The sequence below is a fragment of the Monodon monoceros genome, unplaced genomic scaffold (assembly GCF_005190385.1).
Source record: "Monodon monoceros isolate NGI ecotype Baffin Bay Population unplaced genomic scaffold, NGI_Narwhal_1 Super_Scaffold_16, whole genome shotgun sequence".
In the NCBI taxonomy this organism is placed as follows: Eukaryota; Metazoa; Chordata; class Mammalia; order Artiodactyla; family Monodontidae; genus Monodon; species Monodon monoceros.
The window spans coordinates 65,826,051-65,841,888 of NW_021703772.1; the positions used below are offsets into that span (position 1 = coordinate 65,826,051).

At 37.9% G+C, this 15,838-nt stretch overlaps 1 protein-coding gene across 1 annotated transcript in view; it reads left to right on the forward strand.

The window, feature by feature from the left end:
- The first annotated feature begins 493 nt into the window (after positions 1-493).
- Positions 494-15,838, forward strand: part of TTC21B (tetratricopeptide repeat domain 21B) — an 86,227-nt gene continuing 70,882 nt past the window's right edge. Inside the window, exons 1-6 of the mRNA XM_029225002.1 lie at positions 494-620; positions 5,118-5,247; positions 5,336-5,446; positions 8,207-8,373; positions 10,734-10,856; positions 13,842-13,999. Coding sequence (XP_029080835.1) covers positions 600-620; positions 5,118-5,247; positions 5,336-5,446; positions 8,207-8,373; positions 10,734-10,856; positions 13,842-13,999 — 710 coding nt within the window. The 5' untranslated portion in view covers positions 494-599. The remainder of the gene's footprint in view (positions 621-5,117; positions 5,248-5,335; positions 5,447-8,206; positions 8,374-10,733; positions 10,857-13,841; positions 14,000-15,838) is intronic.

The window sequence follows — 15,838 nt, forward strand, 5'->3', positions numbered from 1 at the left end:
ACTGCCTGCAAAGATGGGCGCAAGAAGCTCATCACTTTCTGTTAAGAACTTGTGATTTTTCTGCTCCACCTTGTGGCCATAATGCAACCACTACATGTGAAAGTTCAAGGCTTTTCTCTGAGCTGGTCAGGGCTTCTAAATAGCCGCATTGCGGGAACCCGCCTCTACACAAACGTGTAGAAAATGGTGTCTTGCTTTGTAGCCGGAGATGGGAAACAAACTTGCCCTTTTTCCTACGTCCTCCCCCATTTCCTTCATTCTTTAATTCCTAATCCTCAGGCCCGCCCACCCACGGTGCCCCTAGGGTCTTTTCGCTGTTTGACCTCCGCCTCACCCAGCATCCGGTTGGTCGCTCCCCCTTCCCCACCCGCCGCCCTCCCTCGGGGTCCCTGCCCGTGCCTCGACCCCCGCAATCCCTGCCGCGAGGGCCCGCCCCCTCCGCCGGCAGCCAATGGCGGCGCGGCCCCGCCCCGTCCCGCCCCTCCCGCCGCGGCCCAAGCTGGTTTGGGCCTGGGCTGCGAGACCCTGAGACCCTTGGCTCTTCTGCTGGGGTTCGGCAGGCGCGCGCCCAGGAGGCACGCGGCTCGGCCTCGGAAGCCATGGACTCGCAGGGGCTGAAGGTGAGCGGGCAGGAGCTGGCCGTGTGTTGCCGTGGGGGGTGCCGGGGTTGCAAGGGGCCGGGGGGCGTGGGGAGCTCGCGGGCCGACGTGGCTAGGCCGTTGTTACCCTGCGGTGCCTGCCGCCCCCGCTGGCTAGGTGCCCCCGCCTGGGGTGCGGGCCTGTAACCTACATCACCTGCTCTCCCTGCGCGGGCCCTGCTTTGGAATCTTGAGGTCTGGGCAGCCTTCCCCGCGCGCTGCTTTCCGAATTGCTGTTAGTGTGCTTTTCTCACCCTGTTGGTCTTGTTTACTTTTACTTTTGTACTCTGTTTGCTCGGAAGGTTTGGTCAACATAGGACACCTAGTGCGTCTCCCGGGTGCAATTTTTAAGGACTTACAGCAAACTGGTGCCAGCTGCCCCCGTGAGACGGTAAAAGGAGCACGGAAAGATGATATGAAATCAGTTAAAGACATAGGCTTGAAAATGGAGGAGTATTTTAGGGTGATGGTCTTCTCTGTTTATCACTGATGCATACGTTCAGCAAATATTTAATGATGGTCCACGTAAGAAATGATATGAAAACAAAGACATGAGACTTGAAAGTAGAAGAAGTTACTTTTTAGGATGATTATCTTCTCCATTCATTTGTTCACTGATTCCCTTGTTCAACACATATTGATGGAGGGCTCACTGTTTGTCCACTGGAGCTGGAGATAGTGATGAACAGAACGGAACAGTCCCCGCCTTCACAGGGACTGTGAATTTATAATCTAATGTTGGCGAAAACCTTAATTAAATTAATTCAACAAATGTTTACTGAGTGCCTCCCATGTGTCTGGCACTATTCTAAGCGTGAAGATAATAAGCCCTGCAGTTTAATAAAGCTAAGAAAAACCCTCCCAAACCTTTCTACATTTGAGGAGGGGGAGTCAGTCGGTAAACAGGTAAATGCAATGCGTACCATGTTAGCCGGTGATGAGTGGTTGGAGGACAGTTTGGCAGTGATGGGGGTGCTGGAGTGTCTTTTGCTTTTTTGCCTGAAGTTTTACGTGATCTTCCTGTGAAGCCTTCCCTCATCCCCTTAAGTATTTTCATCCCCTTAAATTTATCCTTTGTACTGCCACCCAAATGAACTTTTTAATAAAAACGCTTTCATGCTAAAAACTGTGATTTAACTCCTCATCTCTTAGAGGATCAACTCAATAGGAGGCCCTTCTTGACCCTAGCTTTCTTCTAACCTTGTTATCCAATAATCCCTGTTCTACTTAACGTTCTAGAACAGAAGTCTTAAGTAGAACAGCAAACTTTAAAGGGCCAGGTGGTACATATTCAAGCTTTATGGGCCATAGGGTCTCTGTGGCATCGAATCTGCCATCGTATCATGAAAGCAGCTATAGACAATACTTAAGCATGGCTTTGTTCCAATAAAACTTTACTTACGGACACTGAAATTTGAATTATTTGAATATAGCTCCCTGTGCTATACAGTAGGAACTTGTTGTTTATCCATTATCTCTATAATAGTTTGCATCTGTTAACCCCAAATTCCCAATCCCTCCCTACCCCACCCCCCCTCCCCCTTGGCAACCATCAGTCTCTCTGTGTCTTAGTCTGTTTTTGTGTCATAGATAAGTTCATTTGTGTCATACTTTAGATTCCACGTATAAGTGATATCCTACGGTATTTCTTTCTTACTTCACTTAGTATGATAATTTCTGGTTGCATCCATGTTGATGCAAATGGCATTATTTCATTCATTTTTATGGCCGAATAGTATTCCATTGTGTGTGTGTGTGTGTGTGTGTGTGTGTGTGTGTACACACACACCACATCTTCTTTATCCATTCATCTGTCAATAGACATTTAGGTTGTTTACATGTCTTGGCTATTGTAAATAGTGCTGCTGTGAACATTGGGATGCATGTATCTTTTTGAATTTTCTCCGGATATATGCCCAGGAGTGGGATTGCGGGATCATATGGCAACTCTATTTTTAGTTTTTTGAGGAACCTCCATATGGTTTTCCATAATGGCTGCACCAATTTTATTCCCACCGACGGTGTTGGAGGGTTCCCTTTTCTCCACACCCTCTCCAGCATTTGTTATTTGTAGATTTTTTAACGATGGCCATTCTGACCGGTGTGAGGTGATACCTCATTGTAGTTTTGATTTGCATTTCTCTAATAATTAACGATGTTGAGCATCTTTTCATGTGCACTTTGGCCATCTGTATGTCTACTTTCGAGAAGTGTCTATTTAGATCTTCTGCCCATTTTTTGATTGGGTTGTTGGGCTTTTTTTTCTTTTCCTGAGTTGTTTGAGCTGTTTGTATATTTTGAAAATTAAGCCCTTGTCAGTTACATCATTTGCAAATATTTTCTCTCACTCCATAGGTTTTTTTCATTTTGTTTGTGGTTTCCTTTGCTGTACATAAGCTTTTAAGTTTGATTAGGTCCCATTTGTTTATTTTTGCTTTTAATTCTATTACCTTGGGAAACTGACATAATAAAACATTGGTATGATTTCTGTCAGAGAATGTTTTGCCTTATGCTCTCTTCTAGGAGTTTTATGGTGTCATGTCTTAATATTTAAGTCTTTAAGCCATTTAGAGTTTATTTTTGTGTATGGTGTGAGGATGTGTTCTAACTTCATTGATTTACATGCGGCTGTCCAGCTTTCCCAGCATCACTTGCTGAAGAGACTGTCTTTTCTCTATTGTATATTCTTACCTCCTTTGTGGAAGATTAATTGACCCTAGGTGCGTGGGTTCAAATAGTCTTTAGATTCTAGTCTCAGTTGAAAATTTTAAGCTTTTCTGGGACAGGAATCATATCTTATTCATCTTCATGTTCACCGTACCTAGCCCAGTGCTTGGCACTCGTAGCAGTCAGTAAATGTTTGTTGGATTCAACAACCTAACCTGAACCAAGGCAGTGGAAATAGGTGCAGGGAGTGGGAAGCAGACTAGAACAACAGAAGAACCTACTGACTGGTTAGACTTATGGGGACTGTGCAAACAGGAAGAGAGGATTCCTGACGCGATGTCTGGCTTGGGTTTTGGGGAAATTGAAATAGGAATCTGGAGCTGCGATGAGAAGTCTTGGCTGGACACGTGTTTTTTTTTTTTTTTTATATCATCAACATTTGGGGTTTGGAGGAACTTTTTTTTTTTTTGAAATAGGAGTTTTACAGTATGATATCTCAATCCTTACAATGACCTACAAATGACTACCAGCATTTTACAAAAGAGCAAAACTGAGCGGCTATAAGATGGACAGGAAATTTGAAAACAGGTCTGTCCTTTTTATGATACCATGCCACTGCCTTTTAGGAGAGTTATAGGTGCTTAGTGATACTAAACGCTGGACAGAAGTCAAGTAAGATCATATTAAAAGTGTCCTTAGTTGTGGCAAATTAAGAAGTCATTTGCAACCTTAGGGAAAGGGCTCTGGAGGAAAACTGCACTTTCCTGAGGTGTGCTGCGGGGGTCTTGGAATTGGTGTCCAGATCACACTTTGAAGAAACAGTGGCTGAGAAGGGACTGGAGAACAGTAACCACAGGAGGGAAGCAGAGTAAAAGTTGGAGGATGTTTGCCAGACTGTTCTAGAGAAGCACATGGACTGTAGCCCTCCAGAAACAATGGACTGTAAAAAAAAAAAAAAAAAAAAGCTGCTCAGACACTCATTTTAATCCTGTCAATCAGTGCTTCATCGATATTTCTTGCTCCTGCTGAACCAGCTGAAGAGTCAGACTAGGGAGGTATGGGATGGCCCGAATTGGTTTGTGGGAGTGAATCAGGTATATCACGGTGATGGTGAATATGGCTTCCCTCTTTGATTAGGTTAGCAACTAAGCCTTAGACGTGATCCTGAGAAAAATGGTGAAAAGCGTAGATCCAATTAATCAGAACTTTGTATCTCCTGATACTAGTTTTCTGCTTCATGTATAAATAATATAATTTTGAAAAAAGCCTAGTGATAGTGATTTCCATTAAAAAATAGATCCTTTGTTTTACTGACAGTTATTTGTTGTGGAACTCAGAAAACAAGATAACCTTTGACAATCAATTGCTGAGTTTAATTGGTCATTACTTTGTGATGCTATAAAAACAAAATAGAAGGGTTTTTGTTTTTAAAAGAAATCTGGTCTGGCAGTGGAAGCCTCTTGTCTTTTTTTTTTTTAATTCCTGCTTTTTGTCTGCTTTCCCGTTTTCTAAAACCTTAAGAAAATGTGGGGAAAGGAAAGAGGTGAAAATACCCTGACTTCAGTATTGTTAAGAAATAGTTTAGGAAAAAAAAGATTGAAATTATTAGAAAACATTGAGTTATTTCAGTAATTTTGTGTTCACTGTGTTCTACATTCCTTAAGTGCTAGCCTTTAACAGTATTTAAGGAAGTTGGAAGAAAAAAATACGTTATCGAAGTTTTAGATTATTCAAGATCTTAGGTTAATATCTGCTTAGAGTATTTCAGAACATCAGAATCTCTTTTAACATTTAGTCTTTATTTCCTCTTAGACTTTGATTAATTACTATTGTCAAGAGAGATATTTCCATCATGTGTTACTTGCTGCCAGTGAGGGAACTAAGAGGTATGGCAGTGATCCCGTCTTCAGGTTTTATTATGCCTATGGTACATTAATGGAAGGTATGTGCTAATTATTAAACATTTCCATAAGTTTTAAATTCTTGTTTTGCACAAAGAACAATTTTCACTTTGTAATTTTGATTTTCAGGTAAAACTCAAGAAGCTCTTCGAGAATTTGAGGCTATTAAAAATAAACAAGATGTATCACTTTGTTCTCTAATTGCATTAATATACACTCATAAAATGAGTCCCAATCCAGGTACAGTATTTAAGTACAATGCTTAGACAGTTTTTTCTACTCAATTCATTTTGATTTTTCTCAATCACCTTAACATTCAGTCTAATCATACTGTATTATGTATTACCTGTAGATACTATTTGTCATAGTTGTTTTATCTTCCTGACAAGACTAAGTTTATCAAGCATGAGAAAAATGGGTCTTCTGTTGCTTTCATATTCCTTATATCCTATGGCAGAAGTTTCATTAGTATGTAGGGATTGTTTGAATTAATGTAAAGGTGAATAAATATTAGCAATGGTTAAACCAAGAAAGGACAGCTCAAAACAGGTATATACATAAATTACTCTGTAGCAACCAACTTTACCACTTGTTTTGTGCATATATAGCTACATGCAGTTTCTCTCTTCTACTATATCTTGAGGTTCTTAAAAGCCTTTACATCCCCCAGGGGGGCTAGCTCTTTGGAAGACATTCAGTAAATTTTTATCCAGTAGTAGGTTGGGAAATATGATTAAATTAAAGAAGGAACTTTATACATAAACCAGCAGTTAAAATTGTGTGAACTGTCTTAATACATAGCATATCTTAATGGCTGAGGCAGAACAGTATTGGAATTATAGGTAATAAAAAAGAAATTGTATTGTATTCATCCATATATATCCAGTAACAGCTAATAGCATTGTAAAAATAGATCTTGTTTCAAATAATTAAACAATTACCAAATGTCATAAATTTTTTTAAATATTAAAAACAGTTTTTTTTTAAGCAAAGTATCACTTACATCCTTCACCCACATATACTTGTACAAATAAATAAAAAGTTATTTAAAACACTAATATGTTTAGTTCATAAACAAATCTACGACTAAATGCTTTCTAAAACTTTTAAGAAAGTGCGGGGAAATGGCATGTACTGTTTATCCATAGGAGTAGGCTGGGAAGACTGTGGAAATGGGGACTTGATCTTCTCAGACAGGAAAACTCGATGGGCAAATATGTGGAAATGGTTCAGGATTAGGTTCATCTCTGGATCCCCTTCCTTTATGTTCCAGCAGAGGTGTGTGTAGCTGGAGCAGAGAATTGGTGTAGGAGAGCTGTAGTCAGTAAGCCTTTAAAAAAAAAAAAAAAAAGAGAGAGAGAGAGAAATTAACAAACTGTTTGCTTCCTAGAATCAAGTTTTTATTTAATTGGTTACTCCCAAGAGTACTGGTTCTGTTAGAGAATGTGATTTCCGGGATTGTTTAGAGACACCTGAGTAGTCACTCCACTTTCCTCCATAATAATGCTGAGTGCGCTTGAGTTCAGGAGAGGCCCAGATGTCTGTCTGTCTTGCCTAGGAAGAGCCTACATTGTTCTCGTGCATTCTTCCTGAATGCTAATGTAAGCCCTGTTTATTAAAGGGCTGTGATGCATTAAGAACTTGAGCTGATATCTGGAAAGAACTAGTTTTATGTAGACTATCACAGCTAGCTGATGCCCCACTAGGGACTTGACTGGGCAGGAAGGTACAATGCCTGCTCCTGCCTCATAAGTTCTGTTTCTGTATCATGCCTATTTAGTGAGAACTTCTGAAGGTGTTGCAGTGGGTGTGCTGTAGGCAGGGCAGAAGGGGTCCCTTGCCAAGCAATCTCTAGCCCTCCAGAGTACAATTTTGTTTCCTAAACTCGTAAAGTTGTACCTTGGTAATTCCACATTTAAATTTAAATTTGTATCCTTAGAGTTAAAAGGAGGAGTCACGTACCTTTCCTTGGTAGCCATTACCAGAAAGGTAGTCTGTTAGAATCTCAGTCCTCAACTTTGACATTTCTCCTTTCTGTTGGCTAGCTGATCCACATTTTGATTCGACCTGGGATTTGGATCTAACTGACAGTTGTGTCCCAAGCATTTACATAACAGGTTAAATAGAAGTGATTAGAGTTCTAGGCGTAGACCATCTTTTTAAGGGAGCAGTCAAGCAGTCAGTATTAACTATATAAGTAGTAATTATACTACCTTTCATTAACCCGTGACAGCAGCCTGGCTTGGTTATATATTTTAGAATTGGATTAGGAAGTAGGGTAATTTGACTCCTAGTTCTGAATTTGCCCCTAATAATTGTCTCATTTTAGAATCATTGCCAACTTTTTCATCTTAGTATTTAAAAAAATATTTGCATATATAGCCTTTATGTCTTGAGAATGACATGAACTATAGAACTGTAGTGTGGTCACAGTGGTCATTAGCCACAGGTGGCTGTAGAGCACATGAAATGTGTCTCGTTTGAGGACATGAGTTTTAAATTTTAATTCTAATTAATTTACTTTAAAATTTAAAACTGATGCTTGATTCAGTTGGAAAAATTATGTTTAGAACAAGTATATGATTCTGCTTTTTCCAAAATAAATTTTATGAAATCTCACTATAAAGATTTGCTGAAGAAAATTTCACATCTTAATTGAGATGTGCTTTGTGTAAAGTGCACACCAGATTTTAAAGATTTAGTAAGACGAAAAAAAAGAAAAGTATCTTCTTAATAATTTTCAAATCAATTATGTGTTGAAATGATAAGTTGGATATATTGGGTTAAATAAAATATATTATTAAAGTGAATTTTACTTGTTTCTACTTCTTTGATGTGGCTACTAGGAAATTTTAAATTACACATGTGGCTTGCATTTTATTTTTATTAGCGCTGCTGTAGAGAGAAGAACTATATTCTCTGCTGTTAGTTATCTGACCTATTATAAACTCTAAATCTAGAATTTAACTTTCACTTAATGTCTTTTTTTCCTTCTCCCAGATAGAGAAGCTATTCAGGAATCAGATGCCAGAGTGAAGGAGCAGCGTAAAGGAGCTGGACCAAAAGCTTTGTACCATGCAGGCTTATTTTTGTGGCACATTGGTCGTCACGATAAGGCGAGAGAATACGTTGACCGAATGATCAAAATGTCAAATGGTAGTAAAGAGGTAGCTGGTTTTCTTATTTTGAAATACTAACATTAACGGAAGCTTATGTTATTTATATAAAAGCTTTGTTATTGCCCACTCTATTCTCATTTTATAAATAACAGCCTTATTTTAATATTTTATTATTTTATAAAATTGGTTCTCTAAGCTTGTTTTTTTAATGTTATTTATTAACTCTTGACAAGAGCTCTCCCTGGTTCCTTCCCTCCCTTCCCTCCTTTTCTTTTTCCTTCCTTTCCTCCCACTCTCCTTATTGAACTGCTCTAGGTACAAGGCACCATTATTTGCACTGTTAATAATAGAAAGATAAAAAATACATAAACTTTACTTTCATGAATGGATCATCTAGCAGTGTTACAGAGCACACACCCAATTAACATTGTGAGAAAATGGACAAATGGAATGAGAGAAGTGTGATTAAAATGTGCAGGAAAATAATAGTTAACATTTATTGATCATTTACTTCGTGCTAGGCACTATTTTATGTACTCATGGAGAGATCACATCGATAACTGTTAGGCGAATGAAGAAGAATTTCTTGAAGGAAGTAGCATTTGAGCTAAAACCTGAAAGATGGATAGTTTCCACAGGCAAAGATTATGGAAAAGGGAAGTAGGTACTCCCAAGGTGGGAGATAATAGATAGAAAGGAGAAGAACAAGGAGACATGTAGGTCTGCGTACAGTGAGAACCTCACACCTGATGGGAATACAGGGTACAGAGAAGAAGAGGGTGGAAGAAAAGGTTGGAAAAGTGGGTTGGGACAAATTGAAGGATCTTGATGGCTAGGTACAAATACTTGTATCTAATTTAATATGCACTGAGGGTCATTGAAGAGTTTTAATCATGTCAGTGATGTTATTAAAGTGCAAATTCAGAAGGTGAATTTAGCAAAGGTTTATAGGATGAACTGACCTGGGAAGAAACCAGAATGTAGGCCCCCAAAGATAGTACTTTCTGACAGGAGGCTTTAAGGGCCTACACTAAAATACTATTCAGTGTATCAAATTCAGGTAAGAATTTGAGAATTATCAAATACCCACAGGACTTTTCAACTTATTATAAGTATTGGGGGGAAAGATATTGAGGTGTCAGATATCAAGGATGTCTCTGAGGTTTTAAGCCTGGACAATTCAGAGACCAGTTAATGTGACTAGAAAATACTTTGGGATGAGAAGGTAATCTTGGAGGGAGGTGATGTGTTTGGTTTTAGACATTCTATATTTCAGGCTCTGACAGAACAGTGAGATGGAGACAGTAGATGAGCTTCTAGAAAAAGAAGAGAAAAAATTAGAAAAGGTATTGGACTAGAAATAAAGGTTGGGAATCATCCACACAGTTGAAATGATTCAAGAAAGTACAGTGATCTAATGAGTAGAAATAACATTGTTTAGGTTTTTTTTTTTTTTTTTTGCGGTACGCGGGCCTCTCACTGTTGTGGCCTCTGCCGTTGTGGAGCACAGGCTCCGGACGCGCAGGCTCAGCGGCCATGGCTCACGGGCCCAGCCGCTCCGTGGCATGTGGGATCTTCCCGGACCTGGGCACGAACCCACATCCCCCGCATCGGCAGGCGGACTCCCAACCACTGCGCCACCAGGGAAACCCTGTTTAGGTATTCTTACCTGTCCTTTCAGGTGAAATATAGGGAAGTAAATATGATCTTAGTTAAAGATTTATAAGGTTTGTTAATTAACCTAGAAATTTTTTGACAGACGAGCAGATTTCATAATTTTTTATTTGGCATTAAAAAGAAAAATAATCAACATGTATTCATCTTCTTTCTAATCCTATAAACCTTACAGTCCGTTGGCTCACTAACATTTCTGAAGGTAAACATTCATGGTTTCTTCATTTTTTAATTTCTGAGGCCATTTTATCCTTTCATTTGAAGCTCACTGGACTAGTCAAAGAGATTGAGATAGTTGCCAAATTATCTTAGTTTTTAATAAATGTGAAGCAAAGCACTTCTTTTTTCCCATCTTAGTTCATTTGGTCTATTTCCCCAAAAAGAGGTAACAAATTCTTATTTATGTATTGAATTACATGTTTAGTAGTTATTAGTAATTTATTAGCAAAGCCCCATGTAGGAATATTGGTTATTTAGTACTAAGGGAATATTTTACAAGCTTCTTAATATTAACCACAGTAGTAATCTTAAAGGCTGAAATTCATAATAGTTCCAAGACTGTAGGCTAGCAAGGGTTTAAAAGTGATTTTATTGCAGTCTTATTTTTCATAACATTATTTGATAGACTGATTTTTGTTACTAATTACAAATAAGAATGATGCTTAGTTTAACTTCTTCATCAACATTTATTTCATTTCCAAAAAAATGAAAATTTAGAATTATTCATTTTACAGGGACAGGTTTTGAGAGCATGGCTTGATATTACAAGAGGAAAAGAACCTTACACTAAAAAAGCACTAAGGTATTTTGAAGAGGGATTACAAGATGGAAATGATATTTTTGCTCTGCTGGGTAAGGTGAGTTGGTGTCAGATTAATAAAATGATGTTTTAAAATTTATTTGTAATATATATGAAACCCAACAAAATGAAGTAGCTCAAAAAGATAGGTTTTATGTTACTTTTATCAACTCTCAACTGCAGGAGGGACTTGCGTTTGTATGGGACGATGAACGTAAGCTAGAGAAAAGTACTCCCTGCCAAATTCCTGAATCCTGGATCAGTTTTAATTCTTTTTGTTGTTGCTGTCGGCAGTTGTGGTGGTTCCTATATTATTTACTCACCAAACATCTATGATGTATCTAATTTGTGTGAGGCATCCCTCTACATACTAGGGATACCCTAAGCAAAATAAAACCTCTTGCTTTTATGGAGCTTATGTTCTACTGGTGGAGACAGACAATAAAAGTAAGTGAATTGTATGGTATATTAGAAGGTGGTAAGTACAATGGAAAAATAAAGCAAGGAAAGAAGAAGTACAACTGGGGTATGAACTTGCAGTTTTAAATGGTCAGAGAAAGTGACATTTGAGCAAAGACATGTAGGAGGTGAGGGTTAAAGCCCTGTGGGCACCTGGGGAGAGCATGCATTACAAATAGGGGAGTAGAGAGTTTATATACGTTAAGCATGTTGAAGGCATTGCTAGGAGGCCTGGAGACTAAAGCAGAATGAGTGAAGGGGAGAAAAGTGAAGGCTAGAGGGAGAGAAGGTGAGTGTCAGGGCAGGTGGGCATGGGGGGGGAATGAGGAGAGACTGGCTGATTCTGTAAAGCCCTTGGCTTTTGCTTTGAACCAGATAGATGAGCAGCCAATGAAAAGAGAAATAACATGATCTAACTTAGATTGAGAGGGATGACCAAGTGGCAGTGTCATTAGAAATCATTGGTGAGTAGAAATGTTTAATTTGGACTTTTTCTTCAATTCCATGGATGCCATCTGAATGCCTTAAATTAAAAAAAGATCATTTTTTATTTCAGCAAAAAGAATTAAATTTATATTAGGAAAACAGTCTATTAAATTAGCAGTAATCTGGTGTGGGGGGATAAAAAAGAAAGAGAGGATTATTGGTGTCTTGGCTATTGCCAATGTCCCTATATTGCTCTTGTCAATTTCCCTGGCTAGCGAGCTTGTTCAGATGTTTGCCACCAGTACAACTAGTATTCGTGCTGCTTGGACTCAGGTTTTGCCTAATGGCACTGCTAGAGGTTATGGGAATTTAGCAAATTTTTAAAGAAGTTTTTCTTGATCGTTTCTGCTCCCCTCTGTTCCTTAAAGAAAAGCTAGTAGGTAATCTAAGGTAGGGCTATTTCAAGTGTCAATATAAGCAGCTTAGGAAGGATTTACCTTTTTCCTCTAATACTTTAGACTGGTTTAAATTCTTTTTCTGATATAACCCATTCCAATTATGTATTTATTTTTCAGTTCATTCAGCAAGAGGCTTGCATTAGTTGAATTCCAACTAGGAATGATATGAACCAATTATATAGCAAATTTAGTTTCATTTAATATAGTATGTTGCATTTATATGGGAGGTGATGGTCTAAGGAAGTATTAGATGTCTATTTGCATGATTTTGTTATTTTATGTTACTAGCTATTTAGGCAGATTGCAAAGGCATATATATTTTTAAAAATTATCTGCATTAATCTTTTTTGCTGTTATTGTCCACTGTTGAGAAATTTAAATAATAATTTATTTTGACATAGTGGCATCTTTGGATGGTTCTCGTACTTTCCTTTAATTATATGGGAACATAATCTCAAACTGGTTTCGGGAATATATTGCAGTTTTACTGTACATCTGTTGAGGCTGGATGTTCATTTTGAACTGAGATATTCTAGGACTAAATTTATTCCTAAAGGATATTCAGAAACACATTTTTAAAAATCTGACGTATGATAAATATGCCTCATCATCTGTTCTTAAAGCACTTACTATATTTATAGATTTATATTTTCTGACTATGAAAGTAGTACATGTACATTGTAGAAAAATTTTAGAATACAGTAATATCTGAATTAAAAATAAATATCACCATTGGAGATAACCAGCTAAACTATTATATTGTAAATGACATCTCTTCGTGTCAGTAAATATCGATCTGATCTACAAATTAACATAATGAGTTTTAATGGCCACCTAAAATTTTATTAAGTAAATATGCTATCATTTAATCCTAGGTGGCCATTTCCGGTTATTTTAATTTTTTCTATTATAAATAGTTCTGCCATAAATATGCTTCTTTTTGGTCTTATCCATTTATGTCCTTAAGATAATTCATAGGAGTGAAAATATTGAGGTAGTTTTGTACTTTATTTTGCTGATTCTCTAAAATCTTCTTTAGCCTGAAAGTAATTTTTTAAAAAAGATACAATATCAAAAAAAAAAAAAGATACAATATCTGTTAGTTTTAAATGCTACTTGCAAATATCCTGGAAATATTTTATTCTAAAAGGTAGTTTTTCTGTTATAAATAGAAGCATTTCTTATGATGTTTCTAAAAATATTTCAGAATTTTCATCCTGTAGTTATATTTCTCAGTTATTTAAAAGTGGATTTTTTTTTTTTCTTTTTTTTGCGGCACGCTGGCCCCTCACTGCTGCGGCCTCTCCCGCCACGGAGCGCAGGCCAAGCGGCCACGGTCCACGGGCCCAGCCGCTCCGCGGCACGTGGGATCCCCCCGACCGCGGCATGAACCCGCGTCCCCTGCATCGGCAGGCGGACTCCCAACCACTGCGCCACCAGGGAAGCCCCAAAAGTGGATTTTAAAACAGTCACTTATAAAATATTTTTATTCTGTGATGTTTTAAAATTTTGTTTGATTAAAACTTATTTTGTTTTTCTGATTATAAAAGTGAAAACTATTTCTTACAGAAAGGTCAGAAAATAAAAATATAGAAAATGTTAAACACTAGAATTCTACCTCTTCCAGGGTAACTGCTGTGAGAACCTTAGTATATATGATCACAGTTTTGATGTCACTTTTTTCTTTTTTCTCCCATTAGGCACAGTGCCTTGAGATGCGCCAGAATTATTCAGGTGCTCTGGAGACTGTGAACCAGATAATCATGAACTTTCCAAGTTTCCTTCCTGCTTTTGTAAAGAAAATGAAACTACAACTAGCCTTGCAGGATTGGGACCAGACGGTTGAGACAGCACAGAGGTTAAGTAGAAAAAGATGTCACAAGTATCTTTGGATCTGGTTGTAATTTTGAGAAAAAAAATCTATGTGTATTTTTTTCTGATAAGGTTTTTTTAATTTGAATTTTTCAAACAATATAGAATTGAGGAAAACCTTAACGTTGCATTGTTTTTAAAGGCTGAATTTATAGATTTACGTAAATATCTGGGTAGCTATTCTAAAAGACTCTTATATGCAGAAAGACAAATATCCCTGACCTCATGAAGCTTATATAATAAGCAGAACAAGTAAGAAATTATGTAGTATGTTAAAAAGTTATAAGTGCCATGGAGAAAAAATAAAGCCGGAAAGTGAACTAGGGACCGACGGGAGGGGCTTCAATTTTATGGGTTGTCAGGGAAGGCCTGTAAGAAGATGGCATTTGACAGAGGGAGCCAGCTTGCAGACATCCCAGGGAAAACTGCAGTAAGAAGCAAATGCAAGTGCAGAGACCCTGAGGCAAGAGTACGTGGCATATGGTTAAGGATGGGAAGGAGCAAGATGACTAGGCGGTGACGTCAGAGCACAGGGTCTTGTTGGTCACGGTAAAGATTTTGGGTTTTCTTAAGTGTGAAGGCATTGGAGGGTTCCCTGTCTCCCTTCTTCCCTTCCTGCTTTGTTCCTCTTTCTCCCCAACAACCCCCTCCTCTTTTTGTTCTTGCTAATAAATAAGTTAAAGAAACCAGTATTTTTATCCTACAGGTTTTGAATGATATGAATTGTATTGATTGTATGCCATAACTGTGTAGCTTATTGCGTATTCTCAGTATTTCTAATAAATTGGTGATGGATCTAGAGACTTGGTTAGATTCACATTCACTGTTTCTTTGTTTGGCAGTTAATTCATAAGTGCTGATGTGTTCTTCCATCAAAGAGACATAACCTAGGCTTGTCTCTCTTTTTTGTGGTATTAGCAGCAGTTCGAGCTCAATACCTGGGTACTTGGTTTAGGATTACAGTATGGTTATGTCATTCTTTCTGCATTTCTTAGCTAGAATCCTCCTATAAAGAAAAACTTCCAGCCTGCTGATTGGTTATCTAGTGTTATAGTTCATGTAAGAAAAGTTGGATAAATGCTTGAGTCTCTTCCCTTATTTCCAGGTTTCAGAAACAAACAAAAAAGGCCCCTAGCATCCCTAGCATTCTCCATTGGTGATTGATAGTGGTTTGGGTTTGTTTGTTTATATGACATGGATTAAACTTGAGTGTTTCTTACCATTTTGGTTATTATAATTGCTCAGATTGAGTTATCTTTGGCCATTAGTAGCTTCTTCAAGTTAGTTCTTGAGTCTTTTTTGACATGACCCTAGTAGTCTTTGATAGTTTCCTTACTATTTGGTATGACAAGATATACCAGGGTTATTTTGTGTATTTACTGCCCTGTTCAGTTATCAGCCATGGTCCAGGGCAATCTAATTCCTTTTACTGAGAAATGGTATTTGGAGACCACAATTTGGGTATAAGTAACTTTCTGATGTTTATATTTTTCCAGATTTCCTCTCTAGGCACTGTGTGGGGGGGGATGGGAGTGGGAGGTATCCACATAATGTATAAATATATGCATATATCTTGGGGGGCATTTAAAAAATGAAAAATAGACTTGTTATATAGCTTTTAAACTTGATTTTTCTTTAACTTAGTATTTCATGGATACCCTTTTATGTTTATTAACAATGAATAGCATCTATAAAGTGAACATAAATATAGTTTATTTTATCTTTCTCCATTGGTAGGCATGTTTCTAATTTTTTGCTGTTCTAAATATTTGCAGTGAACACACACACACACACACACACACACACACACACACACACACACACA